Here is a 20527-nt window from a genome sequence, read left to right on the forward strand (position 1 = left end):
GATAACCAATAACCACCAGAAAATGAGGTGAGGAAATGACTTGGAATTTGATTATCTCCTGGTGAAGAGCTCCTACGGCCATGGTCAATGGAACAGTCTCATGAGTCACATGGGCAGGCTATAGAGGTCTCCTATCAATAGCCTCAATGGCAAGTAGAGTGGCACAAAACTGCAGTGGAATCGAGTGCTTAGACACAAAGGTACCATCTATGAAGAGGCCTGCAGCCCCAGAGTCGATTAGAGACTGTATCTCGATGGACGACTCAGACCAAGAAAGGGTATCCCGAACCAGGGCTTATCCTTCTGGATAACTGGGAACATAACAATGCCACCTAAGGTCTGTCCCCTACAGTACCTTAGGTGCAAGCGTTTCCTGAAGGAAACGCTTGGTAGGACAATACTTCAAAAAGTGACCTGCCTGGCCACAATAAAGGCACAATCTCTCCCTCCTCCTAAAGGCCCTCTCATCCGCAGAGAAGTGTGAAGCCCAACTGCATGGGTTCTACCTCACTGGCAGACTCGGTACCAGGAGGTATGGAAGGTGAGGGAGGCAAGGGTGGGGCTACAAAGCTCAGAGCCAAATGTACATGAGGCTTCCGCAAGTGCTCCTTAAAGGAAGGTCTCTCTCGGAGTCTGTAGTCAATAAGAATGGCAAGCATGATCAACTTCTCCAGCTCAAAGGGTATTTCTCAGGCTTCTATCTCATCTTTGATGTTATCCGAGAGGCCATGTGGCCTCATTGTTCCAAGCAACCTCTGCTGCCAGAGTACAGAAGTCAATGGCGTAATTGACAACAGTTCTCTTACCCTGTTTAATGGACATAAGTGGAGCATGCGGGAACGTCAAATACCCTTTTAAAGGAAGCCACAAACTCTGGGTAACTCAGGAGGACAGGTTTTTGCACCTCCCATAGAGGGTTTGCTCATGCCAAGGCTATCTCAGAAAGCAAAGATTTCACAAAGCCTACTTTGCTTCTGTCCGTGGGAAATGCCTGGGGCAGCATCTCAAAGTATATCTCAACCTGGTTGAGAAACCCTCTGCATTGAACTGGATCGCCCCTGAATCACTGGGGAAGCGGAGCAGAACCAGACATACCTCTTATAGAGGTAATACTCGAGGCGGGGGCCTGCACCTTAGACTGGAGCAGCAGGAGGGGTGGCCTGCAACACAGGTTGTCCTGGAGCAGCCACAGTGCGAGATTCCAGGTGAGCAGTGAGATTCAGGAGCGTCTGTACTGCTATGGCAAACTGATCCATGCGATGATCCTGCTCATCCAATCTGGAAAAAATATTACCAACAAGTTGATTGCCTGCAACTACTGAATTCATGGCCTTTGCCTATCAGGAATCATGATTCAGACTGAAACAGAAGTGCAGTAAAAATCACACTATTTAATAAAATGGTAAAAAAGGTATAAACAGAGCAAACATACTCAAAATATAGCCAGAGTTCGGTAACCAGGATGGGTAGTCAGAACAAACAGGGGTCCAGAGAAACAGGGGTCCAGAGAAACAGGGGTCCAGAGAAACAGGGGTCCAGAGATCAGCTTAGTCGGGTGCAGCAAATAGGATCAGGAACCAGAAGGGAAGTCAGCCAAGCAAAAGTCTATCACAGGAAAACACAACAGAGAGAGTCCGGATATGTTGACCAAGGCAAAGGCACAGACGATCTGATCCAGGGAGTTTATATAACCAGCAGCTCTAGCTGACAAGCAGGAAATTAAAGAGGAAGTAAACCCTGATGAGTTTACTTCCTCTTTTTTTCCCTGCAAAGGTAAAGCATAATGGACTACTATGCATCGCATAGTAGCCCATTATGTGTCACTTACCTAACACAGGAGCCAGCGAAGTCGCCGCTGTCCCCTGTAGTCCGCCGCATCCATCTTGCTGGTGGCGTCTCGCAGCTCCGCCGCTGTCATTCGGCGAAGCCGCGATGACGTCACTCCCGCGCATGCGCACGGGAGTCGACAAGTGCGGCAGCTCCATTTTTGGAACTGCCGCGCTCAGTGCGCCTGCGCGCCGCTGTCTACGGCGCATGCGCCGTAGACAGCGGTGCCCGTTTTCGGGCAAATATCTCCTAAACCATATAGGTTTAGGAGATATTGCTTGGACCTACAGGTAAGCCTTAATCTAGGCTTACCTGTAGGTCAAAGTGGTTTGTAAGGGTTTACAACCACTTTAAGACCAGGTTAGTCACTGTGGAATGAAGAGTCTTTGGCAATTAACAGCTGAGCACAGAGCCCTGTCAGTGATGAATTGTGAAAGGTTAACAGACTTTGATTGTATTTGTTCAAAAAACACATCTTGCCAATTCATAATCAACCAGTTTACACTTTTCATGTCTCTTGTCTCCCGTAGACCAACTGAGTATAGAGTGTTAAGGAGTTTGAATTTGTTCATCCCGCTATAAATAAGAAAAATAAAAAACCTGGTGTGTCAGTAGAACATCAAACCTGTCTTTACCAGTAACCCCTTCAGGGGTAGTGCTACACAGAGAAAGAACTTCAGTAAAGCAAGTCAACTCCAAATATGTTTGAACCATTGATGAAGGTCGAAGAAAAATAAATTCAGTCTGCACCTGTCCTTCCTTACATCCAGGTCCTCATCAGAGTCCCTCTTACCTCTGTAAGGTGGAGGAAGTCTACTAGAAGGAGTTGAATTCTATATTAAAGTGGATCTGAACTCAAAAAGTGGAGATTTGCTATGTTAAAGGGAACATCTACAAACATTACTTGTGCCTAAGCAGTATTCTGAAACATCTACCTTTGTCCTGAACTCCTCCTAAAAAATAGAAAAGCTCTTCCTGGTATAGGGTGTGCCTACTGCCTAATATCTGTATGTCAGCAATGTGAGATATAAGGCCCTGCTGTCTCTGTCTGACTGTCAAGTATATACAGTGAAACGCATCGAGGCAGTGATGTCAGCACATCTGGCCAGAACCGGAAGTAGTGATTCCACCACTGTTGTTTTTGAGTGCATTATCTTTAATATATTTTTATGCAAGCATAGTTTTAAATAAAGCGGTTGATTCTGAATTATATTAAATTATGGGGCAGTTTATTTTGTAATGTATCTTAGGGGTATATGAGGTGACTCAAGTAGGGAGAGTCTGGTGATGATATGCTACATATGACTCTATGTCATTTATGGGTCTCTTTTTGGTGACAGTCCATCGCATGTGGGTGTGACACACCGGTGGTTGGATTGACAGGAAGACTGAGTGCACGCACAGTTTATTTAAGGATACTTGGGTGATGCACTCTCATATTTATTTTTCACTTTTTTGTTTGATTGTTTTGAAATACTACACTATGATTGTTCTTTCTGTTTTTTTATATATTGATGTGAGAAAATAAAAAGCAAAAGATGGATGTATAGAATGAGAAGAGGAAGAGGGACACCTGGTGGCCATGAATGCACTTAATCACATGCCTGATATGACCCATTTATTTATGAGGGTCTGATCATCTAGTGAGCATTTATTCCTTCTGAATATTACACGAAGGATATATTGAAGATTTTATAACTTTCACTGCGTTTGAATGGACACCTTAAATTGTCGAAGGACACTGGTTGTGTTGGGAGCTAGTAGGTTATAACTCAAAGCGTTGGGAATATATAATTTGTGATTTTGGAACTTGTCGGGGGGAGATAGGGTGATTCCAGCTGCGGGAATGATTTGGTATGGTTTGATATCATCTTATGTGCTGGTTCTTTATTCATAAATCACCCAGTCACAACTACACAAGACACCCCCCTTCTTTCTATTTTCCCAATATATGTTTCTTTTTTGCTCCACTCACTTTTTTCCTTTATCTCCTAGTCTTATAGAGGAAAAAAAAGCCTATTTCTATTCTATATTTATAGTTCTTATTACATTTCACGGTATATATATATATATATATATATATATATATATATATATATATATATATATATATATATATATATTTATATCAAAAATTTGGGAAGGAACCAAGGAGCCCATGTAGGAAATGCTGAATCTGCAAAGCTTGCTTTGAAAGGCATGACTATGCTTTTCATTAATATAATTTCATGCATTCTTGGAATATCTAGTTACAGATCTATGTTTTATATAATCTATGAGTATTCTGTTTCAGATTTGTGAGTGTATCTGATATAAATTTATTATTGTCCTTCCGGATTTCCCATCTGTAATAAATAAAAGACCCAAGGCGTTAACCCCTTTATCAAATTGCCAGTGTTTCCTAGCCCTAATCAGTACAATTTAAATAAACCATAGGGGTTGATTTACTAAAACTGGAGAGTGCAAAATCTGATGCAACTTTGCACAGAAACCAATCAGCTTCCAGGTTTTTTGTCAAAACTTAAAGTGATTGTAAAGTCTTTGGGTTATTGTTAGTTAAAAATAACAAACACGTCATACTTACCTGCTCTGTGTAGTGGATTTGCACAGAGCAGCCCCAATCCACTTCTTCTCGGGTCCCTCTTTGGTGCTCCTGACCCCTCCCTCCTGCTGAGTGCCCCCACAGCAAGCAGCTTGCTATGGGGGCACCTAAGTCGAGCCATTGCTCCCCATGTCCATTCAGACACAGTGCCGTGACCTTGTCCCGCCCCCTTTTCTCTTCATTGGCTGACTGACTTTGACAGCAGTGGGAGCTAGTGGTGTCACACTGTTATCTCAGCCAATGAGGAGGGGAGTCCCAGGCAGCCGGGACACTCCTCCAACATCTCTGGATCTAGATGGACCTCAGGTAAACATTGGGGGGGCTGAAGGGGAGCTGCTGGACACGGGAGGCTTTTTATCTTAAATCATAGAATGCATTAAGATAAAAAAAACCTTCTGCCTTTACAATCACTTTAATTGAAAAAATAGGGGGAAAAACACTGCGCTAGAATCAAATGTACACAAAAAGCACAGCAGCCAACACCTAAACAAACAAAGTTGAACAAGCAAAAAGTAAAAAATAGTGTAGCGCTTCTTAAGTGATAAATGTAATCAACATGTGTTAGGAGAATGATCATATAACAAAGATCATATAAATAATATAAATGAGCAAAATAAAGTCCAAGAAATGGGTATAAGCTTCCGTGATAAAGCTGGCACGAAGATGGTCAGACCGTATCAAAGTAAGAGGCAAATCCTACTAAACGAATATGTCCATGTACATCAGCTTGTCTGGAAACATTAAGGAAAGTAGATCGATACTTCTTACCAACTATGTTGGACTCACACAGTCGTATGACAGTTGAGTCAGTAAGGCTTGGGGTCTCAATCTGGGACCGAGGAGTGGATCAAGGAAGGTCCGTCAACTTGGTGGGGAAACTCCAAAAGACTGTATGCCCAATGATGAATCTCACCGATGGAACTTCAGAATGGTTTGGAAATCCAGCTCAGATGAGGCCCATTACACACCGATACTCCAAATACCCCAAGATGAAGGGGAAGGTATTTTGGGGGTTTTTAGACCAAAAAAGAAAAAAGGAAGAAAGAGCTCCACATGGTGCGGGTCAGGCGGTAAAAATGGTAATTTATTAAAAGTCAAAAGAATTACTAATGACTTAGTGATCACAAAGCGAATAGAATAAAAATGAAAATAAAAGCAATGTAGGGTGCCAACAGCTAACCCGACGCGTTTCGACACATATGTCTTCGACAGGGGCATATGTGTCGAAACGCGTCGGGCTAGCTGTTGGCATCCTACATTGCTTTTATTTTCATTTTTATTCTATTCGCTTTGTGATCACTAAGTCATTAGTAATTCTTTTGACTTTTAATAAATTACCATTTTTACCGCCTGACCCGCACCATGTGGAGCTCTTTCTTCCTTTTTTCTTTTTTGGTCTAAAAACCCCCAAAATACCTTCCCCTTCATCTTGGGGTATTTGGAGTATCGGTGTGTAATGGGCCGCATCTGAGCTGGATTTCCAAACCATTCTGAAGTTCCATCGGTGAGATTCATCATTGGGCATACAGTCTTTTGGAGTTTCCCCACCAAGTTGACGGACCTTCCTTGATCCACTCCTCGGTCCCAGATTGAGACCCCAAGCCTTACTGACTCAACTGTCATACGACTGTGTGAGTCCAACATAGTTGGTAAGAAGTATCTATCTACTTTCCTTAATGTTTCCAGACAAGCTGATGTACATGGACATATTCGTTTAGTAGGATTTGCCTCTTACTTTGATACGGTCTGACCATCTTCGTGCCAGCTTTATCACGGAAGCTTATACCCATTTCTTGGACTTTATTTTGCTCATTTATATTATTTATATGATCTTTGTTATATGATCATTCTCCTAACACATGTTGATTACATTTATCACTTAAGAAGCGCTACACTATTTTTTACTAATCACTTTAATTGAACAAGCTGAAGCTAGAAGCTGGTTGGCTACCCTACCCTTCTTAAAGCAGTTAGCAATCATATGTTGCTTATCTTCATCATTTTAGAGTATCTCTTCTCAATCTTATTACCCCAGAGGAACCCCTAAAATGATTTTCAAGCTACTGGAAACCCATGCTGAAACCATTTCATCGGGTAGTCATGAAGCTAGCCTTACAGATAAATAGTGTCATGCTAAAGAGTTTTTCAAGTGGTGCTGGCCCTTGAACTATGCAGAAACCCTCAAATAGGCGATTAGCTTAAACAACCCCTAACAACCTCTAGAGGAACCATAGGGTTCCATAATATAAAAAAATAAAAAAAATGAACATCCAACTGAACAGTAGGTTGCCAACATCCCTGATGTACGAGATAAAGGAGGTACCCCCAAAGAAATGGGATTTTAACGGCAACAAAATAAAAAACAATATGATTTTTTCAAAAATATGAGTATAATATAGTATAATTAATTCAAAAAACAATATACAAATGTATTTATTTTTACTAAAACCATTTAATGGGGGGGGGGGGGGGGGGTCAACAGGAAAGATGCCCTTTGGTGGTCAATGGAAATAATGCCCCCTTTAAAGCAGTAGTCATGAAGCTAGCCTTACAAACTGATACATAGTGTCGTGCTACGGAATTTTTCAAGTGGTGTTGGCCCTTGAACTATGCAGGAACAATCAAATAGACGATTAGCTTAAAGAACCCCTAACAACCTCTAGAGGAACCATAGGGTTCCATAGGACCCTGGTTGAGAATGGCTGTTCTAGAGCTTGAAATAAAAAAACAAGCCAATTTTCCTTTAAGTGGAACTAAAATACCGTATCTTTTTTAATGCAAAAACTCGGAAATGCAAGTTCACAAAAGTGCATGTACTTGCAACTCTGTGTTATCATTTGCATTACTCATATTTTTTATTATCCATATGTCATCTTGCATAGTCTGTTCTTTGGCATTAGTAGTGGGAGGTAATAAACAGGTGCTACCATCTGGGGGAGTGATGCAATCATTCTCTCACAGGTAGATCTCTACAGAAACTATTTTCAATTATTTTTTTAGAACTGGGTGTGTATTAGTGTGGTTTAGTGTGGTTTAATCTCCACAGAATCCCTTTTCCTGCTATGTTAACAACCACCTATTACTTGTTTTAAAGACACCTTTTTGTACTAGAAAATGCGTGGGAATGCTGACTAGCATCTCCCATTCTGCTAGCTGCCCATCCCCAGAATACGCTGTAAAAAACATCTCCTCACTATCTGCTAGCTGCCTGAGTGAGAAACAGTGTGAGAGAATCCTTCAAACAAGCCTTAATAAATCCACAACAGTACATTCTATCGAAACAGCGACTTCACCGTTACAGACACATGACCTTTGTGAACGTATTGGTATAAAATTTATGTTGACAAACATAAAAATGTGGGCATGTCAGTGATTTAAAAAAGAAGTTGGCTGTGCGTTTTACTGGAAAATGTGAAGAATTTTATACATCAAAATTTCTCCATCATATTGCCCCATCAACACTGCCCGATCATATTGCTCCATCAAAATTTCTCCATCAAAATTGCCCCTATCAAACTGCCCCATCAAATTTGCCCCATACAAACTGCCCCATCATATTGCCACTGTCAAACCTGCCCCATCATATTGCCCCCATCAAAACTGCCCAATCAAAATGGCCCCCATCAAATTTGCCCCATCATATTGCCACCGTCAAAACTAAAGTTGACTATGCAGTCAAGAGGCGCCAATAGGCTAACCAACACTGTGCAACTTAGAAAATGTTACTTAGTTTAAATACCATAACTATAGGCCATGAGCAGCACTCCCGAAGCTTGACCAAAAACCTCCTATTCCAACTGATGAGTCCCTCTCCGTAGTGGCAGTATCTATATTCAGTGCTGCCACTACAAGGAGAGGAAGCTGCTCATGCATGGGTTTTGAATGAGGTTAAGGACTCACTTTTCTGATGCTGGGCGCAAGCTTCAAACGTACTGTACGTTGCCTCCGCAGGTTGGGGCTAAAATTAAAATAGGTGTTTGTATGGCCTACAGGCGTGGCATTTAAATTAAGCAAAAAGTTCACTGCATAGTCTGTTTTATTCCACAAGTGAACTCAGCCTTTAAAACGCTGCTGTCAACACATCAGAAGTGAGAAAAAAGAGGAATGATGTCTCAAACATAAAAAATGACATATTGAAATTGGTTGGTTAGAACAACTAGATGATATATGCTATTGGTATTTTCTATTTCCTTTAGCTAATGTTGGTCAGTAAAACCTTACCTGAATTTTTGACATTCTATGCAGAAAGTAAAACACAAATGAATCGCCGTATAATTTACCTGTTATATCGTGCTCCTTAAAAGAAGGATGGTAGAGTTGATACTGGTTTGGACAATGCTTCTTCAACCACTTACACACATCATGCTGTGTCCAAAATGCTACGGGTTTGGTTGCTTTAAGTATAGTGGGCTAAAAAAAAGAAAAAAACATATTTGTTACACTTTTTCATAGAACACGGTTTAGAAAAATACAAACCAAAAAAAAAAAAAACTTCAAAGAGAATTCCAGGTATGGCATTTTACATATGGTTACACTTCAGTGATCTCCACTAGCTTTTGGGTCTTGTGGCGAGCGGCTGCCCTACTGCATTCTGAATGTTTTTCCCAATGAATGCAAGGCATTCGCTGATTGGACACGGTGGAGAGGTGGGGTGGTGATGTCATGCTCTCCATCTCATCTAACCAGAGAACACTGTGCAAATACCTCCCATGTTTAGAATGCAACAGGGCAGCATGTACTACTGGACAGCAACTGTTGCCTGGTTTTGCCTACTCTGGTTGTACAGCTGCAGGCTTGTCTGTCTCAGTCCTGTCTTTCCTTAAGTCTCTGGAACATAGCGGGTGGAGAGGCTAGATTCTGAGCAGGCCTGGATACAGACCCAGCTAACCCTTAGTCGGAAAATCGGGCAGCAGGGGGCTGAGAGACGTATATTTTAAGGGTTACAGCAGAGAGTAGAAGGGTCCTTTGCCTGCTAGAGCGTGGCCCAGCTTGGAAATGTTGTTAAACCTTCCAAGGCTTAGGGGAAGCTTTATCAAGTTCTGGATGATTCTAGCTTACTCAAGGACCTCAAGGATCACCCCAAGGTCGCACGAACACCAAATCCAACACCCAAAAAGGACCCTCCTGGAAGACTTTGTGCCAGTGCTAGCCAAAGCTGGAGGAAAGTCTTCAGATTGCCTAGATCACAGTCAGTAGGCCTTATGCCCCGTACACACGAACACATTTTCCATCAGAAAAAAATTGGATGTTTTTTCTGACAGAATTCCGCTCAAGCTTGGCTTGCATGCAAACGGTCGCACAAGAGTTCTCTGAACTTTTGCCCGTCAAGAACGCAGTGACGCACAACACTACGACGAGCCAAGAAAATTAAGTTCAATGCTTCCAAGCATGCGTCGAATTGTTTCCGAGCATGTGTAGGAATTTTGTACGTCGGAATTTGTACAGACGATCGGAATTTCCGATTGGAACTTTTTCCGACCGAAAAATAGAGAACCTGCTCTCAATCTATTGCTGGCTGGAATTCTGCCAGCAAAAGTCTGATGGAGCATACACACAGTTCGAATTTTTGACCAAAAGCTCACATCCGACTTTCGCTGGCAGAATTTCTGATCGTGTGTATGGGGCTTCAGATAATTCTCAGGAGAGAGACTGTTGCCTTTATGCTCCTTTTTCTAGAGGGACTGTTCCAGACCTGCTACCAGGGCTGTACCCTCAGAGGAAGCCCCCTGTGCTGAGCTATTGCTACTGTCTGTACAGAATATTCTACTCCCTATCCCAGTTCTACATTCCATATGAAATGGGAAAGCAAACCTCATTCCAATTAAAACTTGGAGATTAATGTGAATTCCATATGTGAGACTATCATGGCTTACCAACAGCCTGGCTAAAAAAAACTACTACTGGGAGAGATGTGCTGTCTTGCTTGTGATGGAGGACACCCCTTACATTGTGCGTCCTCCAAGCATCATGGGAATGAGCACTCTCCAATTATCAAGCATTACATATACACATTACATATTCCCTTCTCTGTGACAAGGCGAGCATTGGCATGGATGGATCTTAAAAGAGGGAGAGCCCTCATTCCAGGGCATTCCAGATACTAGGCAGGAAAACACAGATCTCTCCCATTAGTGTTTTTTTTATCTAGACGGTGGAAAAATTGCAATGGCCCTATAGGTAGGGCACCTGAATTAAACTCGAAATTGTAAATTTTATTAGAAAGGTGAACTTTAAAAACGATCATCAAGGAAGCAGTGAAAGACAGATGAAATGCATATATGGGAGCTGTTTTTTCTTGTCTTAAGACTTTGATTTATGGGAGTTTTCCTGTCAGGTTTCATGATTGGTACATAATTGGCCTACACCTAAGGTATTATTCAACTTTAACCGCTTGTTGACATATAACTTGCATATATACAGCGGCAAGGCGGCTCAGCTGTATCATATCACATACCTAGTACATGATCTGACACTTCCAGGTAGGGGGCACACGCATGCGCCACCGGTGAACAGGCCACACTGTGATTAAGCACAGCAGATGTGGATCACTGGGTGCTGACCAATGGATTACCGCCAGCACCCTGGGATCATCAATAATTCACACAGGACAGAGCCCTGCCTGTGTAAACAAGGCAGAGCCCTGTCCTGTCAGTGGGGAAGTAATAGATTTTCTTCACCTGCAAAAGCAGGGAATAAAATCTATTACTTTCCCTAGTAAAAACACAATACAAAGAACACATAAACATTAGTTAGGCACATATTTAACCCTTTGATTGCCCTAGATGTTTAACCTCTTCCAAGCCAGTGTCACATAAACATTGGTTAGGCACATATTTAACCCTTTGATTTCCCTAGATGTTTAACCCCTTTCAAGCCAGTGTCATTAGAACAGTGACAGTGCATATTTTTTTAGAACTGGTCACTGTATTAGTGTCATTGGTTCCAAAAAGTGTCAAAATTGTCAGTTAATGTCCACATTTCTGTCGCAATATCACAGTCCCGCTATAAGTCGCTGATCACCGCCATTACTAGTAAAAATAAGTAAATAACAATTTCAATATATATCATAGTTTTTAGACGCTGTAACTTTTGACCAAACCAATCAACATACACTTAATGAGATATTTTGTTAATTTTAAAACATGTAGCGTAATACACATTATAGTAAAACAGTGCTGCGCTATTCAAAAAGGACCATAATAAATTATAACATGCGTATATAAACGAAAAGTCCCAACTATTGCATGTGGAGACAACATAAATCACTGATTGGTGCAGGTGAAACACATAAAAAAATTATGATAGATCAGGTGACTATGATCCCTCCACCACAAATAAAGATGGCCTCTCACCTCCAAAATTCCACCTGAAACAGGTCATAGAGCAATAAACAGATTACCAGGCAGACAAATACCCACTCTAGATTCTGTCCTCAGATCCACACTCAATAAGATATTTGATCGCATGTATAAAAATAACAAAACGATCTAATGCTCTCCGCTTGTAATGTTTATTAATAAAAAGTACAGACATATATTTACATTCAGTTGCACTCAGATCCAACCAACAAGATGGCTGCGGGTGACATCATACGTGACTCCTGACCCCTCGTACACATTACATCCAGTGGGCCCAGTGGGCATTGCACACCAAAGGTTATGTTCGTAGAGCTTAGTTTGTGTCCAGGCCACTGTACTAACACCATCATATGTTGTGGATGACTCAAGTCCCATCGCTGAGAACTTGTCCAGCGAACGTTCACCCCCAAGGCTAGTTGTATACTATGCCATGTTTCAAACTGTTTTGGGATCTATGCTCCGGCAGAGTTTGGGCAGCTGAGAGCTGGGAGGGGGGTTATGGGTTTGTATAAGTTTTGGTTAAGGTTAATGTTTTTGATTCTTAGCATGTTGTACAAGTAATGAATCTACAAGGTACAAACTGAAGTTTGGCCTATTTGTATGGTATAATGATTGCTGGAGTGTAGAATGCCCAGCCCTGGGGACCGGTTCTAATCCTGCCCGACGAATAATTCTCATACCTACTAAATGATTAAGGTGAAACTCCTGTCTTGGAATGTCCGTGGGATTCAAGACAAACTAAAGCGCACAGCAATACTTGGCTGCCTCAAATCCTACAGGGCTGACATTGTATTAGTCGAGACCCACGTCACTGGTCAACTCCAAATTGCATTAAAACGCCTGTGGCTTACCATGCCACATACACATCTTACTCCCGTGGAGTGTCTATCCTAATAGCCAAAACAAACCAATTTGGTCTAATCTCGCTACAATCGGATCCCCTGGGCAGGTATATATTTATGCATTGTGTTCTATATGGGGAACAGCACCTCATCCTAGCCTATTATGTACCTCCACCCTATAATTCTAAGGTAATCTCTGATGGGCTCTCGTTCATGGCCCAGCACCCCACGATTCCAGAGATTTGGCTCGGGGATTTTAATATGGTGCTTAGCCCGCTTAAAGATAGGTTGTGCCCGACCAGGCAAAGCAGCTCCCTAACGAGACCCGGTTAGGCCGTACATTCATGGAATTCTCTCCAACTGATCCATGGCACTACAAGTATCCAGATAGGTGAGCATATTCATGTTTCTCTGCGACTCACTCTTCTATGTCCCAAATAGACTTTATTGTGGTTTCAAATGCCTTGCTACCCCGGCTGGTGGATGTGGGCTATTGTGCAAGATCTCTATCTGATCATGCCCCTTGCTGGGCTACGCTTTCACTGGCCCAGTCTGTCGGTCCCAGAACCTGGAGACTCCATTCATTTTGGCTGTTGGCCCTGAGTGACCGGGAGGACATACAGAGTGAGTGGCAATTCTTCTTTCGTACAAATCGGGACAAGGCACCAGTGGGCCAAATTTGGGAGGCCTTTAAGCTGCACGTTCGCTCCACTCTCTCATGGCACATCAACAGACTGAAGCAGTCATCTAAAATAATGCTGCAACAAGCCATTGGGGGACTGGAGTCGGCAACTGCTGCCTTCACCGCTGACCCTACACCCGCAAAAGCCCAGGCACTTAAACAACAAACGCGCCTAGTTGATCATCTTCAGTATCAGCAGGCCAAACAAAAGCTCTTCTTTATTAGGCAGTGGGTTTTTGAGCAGGGGGAACGGGTGGGAAAGCTACTGGCATACCTGGCCCACCAGAACTCTAAGCCCCCGGTGGTGGTCTCCCTAACTAACCCACAGGGCACGGCGGTGATGGATACACCGGCGGTAGCTGAAATGTTCCAGGCGTAATACGCTAATTTCTATACCTCCCAGGTGATTACCCCGGGGGCTGAGACCAGGGCTTACTTGCAGATGGTTTCCCTCCCTCGGCTATCTGACACACAAGTCAGTGATCTTGAAGCCCCTTTAAGTGTGGACGAGATTGCACTTGCGATAGCGTCCCTGGCTCCGGCCAAAGCCCCAGGCCAAGATGGCATCCCATTCGATTTTTATGCCCAATACTCTGAAACATTGGTACCGGAACTCTTGAGGCTATACAACTATATATTTGAATCCGAATCCCTCCCTGACAGTTTAAGGCAAGCAGTCATTATTGTACTTCATAAACCAGGTAAAAACCCCCACTTCCCCGGTTCATACCGCCGTATTTCGCTATTTCGCTACTACAGGCCGATATAAAAACTTTAGCTAAAATACTAGCCACCCGCCTCATTAAAGTTATTCTGTCCCTTATTCACCCGGATCAAACGGGTTTCATGCCTGGTAAAAATACAGCCATGAATATCCGTCACCTACACATGAATATCCAGGCCAGGCACGACTCAGTGGGAACGAGAGATATCTGTGGGAATGCCTTGGACACTTTGGCTTTGGCCCAAACTTCATTAAATGGGTAGCGGTGAATGGATGGGTGTCGGATCCCTTCCCACTGGGGCGGGGAACCCGCCAAGGCTGTCCATTATCCCCCCTTTTATATGCTCTGGCAGCGGAACCTTTGGACGTTCTCCTCAGAACGAACCCGGGAATAGCTGGCCTTCGAAGGGGCTCTCTAGTGGAGACGGTCAGTTTATACGCAGACAATACGCTTCTGTACATGGAGGATGCGGGACCGTCTTTATAGTCTGCCCTTAGGGTCATTGAGGAGTTTGGCAGGCATTCTGGCCTGCGCATAAACTGGTCCAAATCGCAAATTTTGCCACTGGACTTGTCCCCACCGGACAGCAGTTCAGCTTCCCTCCCATTAAATAGTTTCCGAGATCCAGTATTGGGGGGTACGGGTCACCAGGGAGCCTTGGGACTACATCCTGCATAACATAGAACCTTTATTTTTATTTTTAAAATCACACACACAGGCATGGTCATATCTCCCCCTTGGGGTCACGGGAGGGTTAACCTCACTAAAATGATTCTACTACCGAAACTCCTTTATATGTTCTGGCATTCCCCAGTTATAATCCCCCTACGGATGTTCAAGATGCTCGATAGTATCCTTAACACCTTAATTTGGGGACTGGCTAGACACAAATTAGCCTGGAATACCCTTAAAAACCCAACTTCGTCTGGCGGGGTGGCCCTCCCGGATTTCCGCACCTATTACATAGCAGCTCAACTTTCACACTTTTATCACTTACATAAATCAGATGGGCATAGATACCAGACTTTAGTATGCGAGGGCGCCGGCCTTAACACACACACTCCCACCCAGGTGTTGTTCAGAGGGGGGAGGGTGGGCGGTGCTCGTGCTCAGCTACTTGCCCATCATAAGAAGATTTGGGAGCTGGTACTTGGGATCATTGGAGCTGATTTCTACCACACGCATACCCCCCTTTGGTGCAATTCCCAGATGAAGGAGTTAACCCAGATCCCAGATGTAGACCTATGGGCCTCTAGAGGCGTTCTTTACCTACACCAAGTTATCTCCCCACTTGCAGTGCGGGACTTCCAATCACTGCAGGCAGAATTTGAGTTGCCTCCTCACGTGCTGTTCAGATACCTACAGTTAAGGCATGTGCTCCGGACCCAGTTCGCAGAAGGCTTCCCAAACCTGCAACCATTAACCCTGGTAGATGTGATAATAGGGGATAATCCATCTCAATTGATATCTACTATGTATAGCTTGCTGAGAGCCCGGACGGTAGCGCAAATCACTCAAAGAGCCAGAGTTAGATGGGAGGAGGATGTTGGTCCCTTGGAGGGGTCAGACTGGGATGCAGTCTTGGAAAATACTAGACATGTATCGCTTAGGTTGTCAAACCACCTGATTCAGATATATATAGTTCATAAATCATACTTAACCCCAGTAAGAATTGCCAAGTATCATTCCAATTACATCCCGGTGTGCCCCAGTGTACTAGTCCTACTTGCACATTTTATCACCTAATATGGTCATGCCCTATGATCCAGGCATATTGGGCACAGATAATTACATTCTTGCATGACCCCATGGGCTCACCCTTACAGTTGGACCCAAAAGTTTGTGTACTGGGCCTATTTCCAGACACCACTATTCACAAATTCCTGGCCACATTCCTACATTCAGCGTGGTTTAGTGCAAGAAAGCTGGTGGTGAGACACTGGAGGCGACCCCCTCCCCTGACATTTTGGGCTTGGATTACTGAAATTAATATTAATCTGCCCTACATAAAAGTAGTATACAGGCACCGCGGATGTCCCGCTAAATATAACAAGGTTTGGGATAGATGGCTGGAAAATATGGATACGTGTATAGAGTAGACTGCCGCTGATAATATATGGTTAGGGGGCTCCAAATGTATTGCATTTTGTTGGAAAGTGTGGCCTGAGTCTAGCCACTACTGTTTTAGATGATCTGTGTGACTAGGAAGAAGAGTATATATGCTCGCTGGTAACGCAAGGGAAGGTAACAAAACGCAGCGGGGCGAACCATGGTGTCAAAGTATAACTGAGATTTTGTGCTGTACTTGGTACCCCTGTTGACATACTCCAAAATGACACTGTAATTACTTTGTTTGTATCTTTGTACCCTTTTATTGTGAATAAACTTGTGCTTAGAGGTGAGAGGCCATCTTTATTTGTGGTGGAGGGATCACAGTCACCGGATCTATAATTTTTTGTGTGTTTCACCGCACCAATCAGTGATTTAGGCTGTCTCCACATGCACTAGTTGGGATTTTTCTTATATACGTATGTTATAATTTATTATGGACCCATATGAATAGCGCAGCACTGTTTTACTATAATGTTTATCTGAGGTATTGTTTGAGTTACCTTGAGTGCCAGCTAGCAGTTCATTTTTATTTTTGTCCTTGTGTGTCAGCGCTGAATATTCTTTCATTTTTCTCTGAGCGTAATACACATTGGCCTAAACTGATGAAGAAATTCAATCTTTTGCATTTTTTATTGGATGTGTTTTATAGCAGAAAGCAAAAAATACCGTTTTTTTTTTTTTCGAAATTTTGGTGTTTTTTTTTTGTTTATAGCGCAAAAAAAAAGCGGTGATCAAATACCACCAAAAGAAAGCTTTATTGGTGGGGGAAAAAAAGGACATACATTTTGCTTGGGTACAGCGTTGCATGTCCGCGCAATTAGTTAAATCGACGCAGTGCCATATCGCAAAAAATGGCCTGGTTATTAAGGGGGTGAATCTTCTGAAGGTCAAGGTTAATGGTTAATCAAAGCTGCACAGTTTGTCTTTATCTACAGATGCCCCTTACCTTTGTAAAGGTGAACTAAATGAATGCGATATATTTATTTGTGTCTTTCATATCTGCCTTGGGTTCAGATTTAATAATTCCCTAACATGCTGGTCTGGAAGAGATGGGATGATCATAAGCACAAATATAATCAATTTACTCATGGCTCCAGACTCAGGAGGGATTGAGTTTTGATTATTATCATAATGGTTGCCATTATACACTATACCAGGGCACAATCTGGTATGAAATTTAGTGCACCGTAGCATTTTTCAGTGTATAAATATGACTTTAAGATAGAGGATAGATTCCTGTAGAATATTATGTAACTCTAATAGGTGAGCCAATTAAATTAAATATTGGTCATCAATATTTAAAGGGAATATAAGACAACGCTACAGATATGGGAATATATATGTATCATGAAACTTTTTTTTTGTGTGAATTAATAAAAAGTAAAACATTGCATTGCAGAGTCATCTACATTGTTTGAGCCCCACTTGTGTCATTTCTTTTATGTTAAAATATTTTATAACTGAAGCATCTGGGCCCACAACAACATTTAATAATTCAGCTTGTTTATTTTTGGATAAGTAGCTCTCAGAAATTCTAAAACTTCACGTATTAGACTCATAATTTGTTCTGTTTATCAAAATGTAAGCTACATGATTTTCTCCCCATGCTATTTTACATGAAGTATTTTTCTCCAATTACTTAATACGGTGATTAACCAGTGTTTTGTTGATACTTGACCCTATGTCACTGGATGGGAGAAGAACCACTTTATGGACTGACTCACTACAGACTTAAAGTATGGGTGATTAGAGGTGAACTCTGGGCACCAACTTTTTACTAATATATTTATGCGTATATACCTTTTACCTTTATAGGGGTAATGTAGTGGAGCCCCTACTAGGGCCTTCTTATCTCTGTGTAGGCAGTAGTCTTGGTGTGTGTGATGTAGGGAAATAAAGTTGGTCTCTCCTCCGACACCACCAAGTGTCCCAAGGTGTTTAGAACATTTCCAATCAAAGGTAGTGGAACATGCCAACGCAAGGTTTAAACCATAATGTAAGGGGACCACATGGTTACATAGTTAGTAAGGTTGAATAAAGACACCAGTTCAACCTGAGTGAATGTCTACAATTGTCCCTATCTTTGTACACTGCACACTCACATCAGTCCCTACCCTCAAGGAGCCCACAATCCAAGGTCCCCACTCATATACTAGGGCCAATTTTGGACAGAAGGCATGTAACCTACCAGCATGTCTTTGGAGTGTGGGAGGAAACCGGAGTACTCGGGAGGAAACCCACGCAGGCACAGGGAGAACATGAAAACTCCAGGCAGGTAGTGTCTTGGTTGGGATTTGAACCAGCAACCCTTTTTACTGCTAGGTGAGAGTGCTACTCACTACACCACTGTGCCGCACATGTAGTGTCCATTAACTCTTTCCTTGCTGGCTCAGGTAATCCATGAGAATGCTATGGTTTCTTAGCATGTGACTCCCCAAGATTCCCACAATAGACAGGGCAGAACTCACTGGGGAGCATACCAGCCTAACATAAACTGACTCTGAAGTCCTCCACTCTTCCTGCCTGTCTTGGTCCTGCTCATTCCCCCAGCAAACAAGCCATTGTATAAGAGTATTGCCCCATTGGTACAAAATAAACAGCAGGCTTAAATGACTAAAAGGATGTTTAACCCTACTGGAGAACATTCAGCCATGCAGGGTAATGGTGGTACCATATTTAAAGCTAAAGTTTGCATATGTTTTATTTATCTATGCAGCACAACCTACCGCTAATATAACATGTCCTATGTTCAGCTGGATGCTGCATAGTGTAGACTGCCACCTAGTCCACCCTACATTGCTGATCTTTGATGCTGCTGGGCTTTCCATCAACAACTGAGAGTATAAAAGGTTTGTGCTGCCCATTTTCCCCTTCCTACCGCTCCACTCATAATGGGGTGTAGTATTCTTTCCCAGAAGGTAATGCATTCTGCAAATGGAAGACAAGTAAAGGGTAAGTGATGCAACTTCTGCACCCTTGAAGCCAGTAATGTTAACTCCTGTAGCACTGGAAGATCAGTGCTGTGGGGAGGACACGGCAGCAATGGAGAGAAGATTTCTACACTATGCAGTGAATTTCACAAAGAAAGGCTTCCTAGATACATTATGCCTGCAAACAGGTCTAAGATGAGAAATACTGCAAGATTCTTAGCACAAACTGAAGGCTCTCTACACTAACCTTCCAACTTACTTATATAGCCCTCCAGGAACATTCCAGACTTTCACAAAACAAACAGTTGCCAATCTAAAGTTGAGTGCCACATTAAATGGCTTTACTAACGGGCTTTTTATAAGTGCTTTAATATAACTATTGTGTTCTCCATCTATTTAAATTAGAAGGCTTCAACTGCATCAAAAAGCCTACTGTTTCTCACGCCACCTCTTTTTTAACATAAAGGGGCAGTATAAAATGGATATTTTAAAACAAAGCAGCGTTCTTGCATTTTAAGTTTGTCAAGCACCAATGTCAAAATACAGTTGTCACTAGGAGACTGGCCATGTGTTTAGCTTCCGGTTCCTTCAGCGTGGCTGCCATGACTGTAAATAACAGCCTGATCACAGCAAGAATACAATATAGGTGAGCACAAATATTCATTACAGGCTGGAGCTATAATAAATCGCAAAGCTTCCTGCAAGCAAGCCCGGCATTGAGGTAGGGCAGTATTTCCTGACTATTTCAGACAAATGGCTGTAAGACTTCAGCCCTTAGATGTTTATTCTTCTTAGAGGTTTATTTGTTGAATGCAAGCAGTAATACACAGTATATACTGTAAAAAAAAAAAAATGATATATATATATATATATATATATATATATATATATATATATATATATATATATATATATATATAAATAAAACACAGTTGCTTGGTAAACTTTGATCACCATGGCAAAATGATTGTTTATTTTTGTGAAATGTAGCAAACAGCTACTGCATGGAACACTAGGATAAAAATGTAAAAAAAAAACACATATTTGCAAACATTAATACACACTTCAATTTTTTTTTTTTCTACATGGTTTATAGCACCGGAACAAAGAACATGGTAATTGTGACAAGCAAATGTGCAGACACCCTTCTACAATGTTTCTAACATGGTTTTAAAGGTACCTGGGCCCAATTACCTCATTAGGCCTAAATAGCTACAGTATTAGGAGTTGTCACCGGTTGATGGCTGCAGAGCTTAGTAAAATCTTTGACACTCCAATGGTTGGGTGTTATGCAACAGGATCTGAAAATAAAGCAAACTGATGCTTACAAAGCAGGAGAAAGCTATAAAAAGATTGAAAAATATATTCCACTGTACATAATGCCATGAAGGAAGACAGGTAATGGGAACTGTTGTGGAAGTCAAAGCAAGACCTTGAAAACCAAAAAAA

General features: G+C 42.2%; 1 protein-coding gene across 3 annotated transcripts in view; it reads right to left on the minus strand.

The window, feature by feature from the left end:
• The window catches only part of SAMD12 (sterile alpha motif domain containing 12), a 927470-nt gene that overhangs the window by 646454 nt on the left and 260489 nt on the right, over positions 1 to 20527 (minus strand). For all 3 annotated transcript variants that reach the window (XM_077493250.1, XM_077493249.1, XM_077493251.1), the window contains exon 3: positions 8710 to 8839. In XM_077493250.1, coding sequence (XP_077349376.1) covers positions 8710 to 8839 — 130 coding nt within the window. The remainder of the gene's footprint in view (positions 1 to 8709; positions 8840 to 20527) is intronic.

The sequence above is a fragment of the Lithobates pipiens genome, unplaced genomic scaffold (genome assembly GCF_037356315.1).
Source record: "Lithobates pipiens isolate NorthernLeopardFrog02 unplaced genomic scaffold, aLitPip1_a1.2 Scaffold_19, whole genome shotgun sequence".
NCBI classification, from domain to species: domain Eukaryota; kingdom Metazoa; phylum Chordata; class Amphibia; order Anura; family Ranidae; genus Lithobates; species Lithobates pipiens.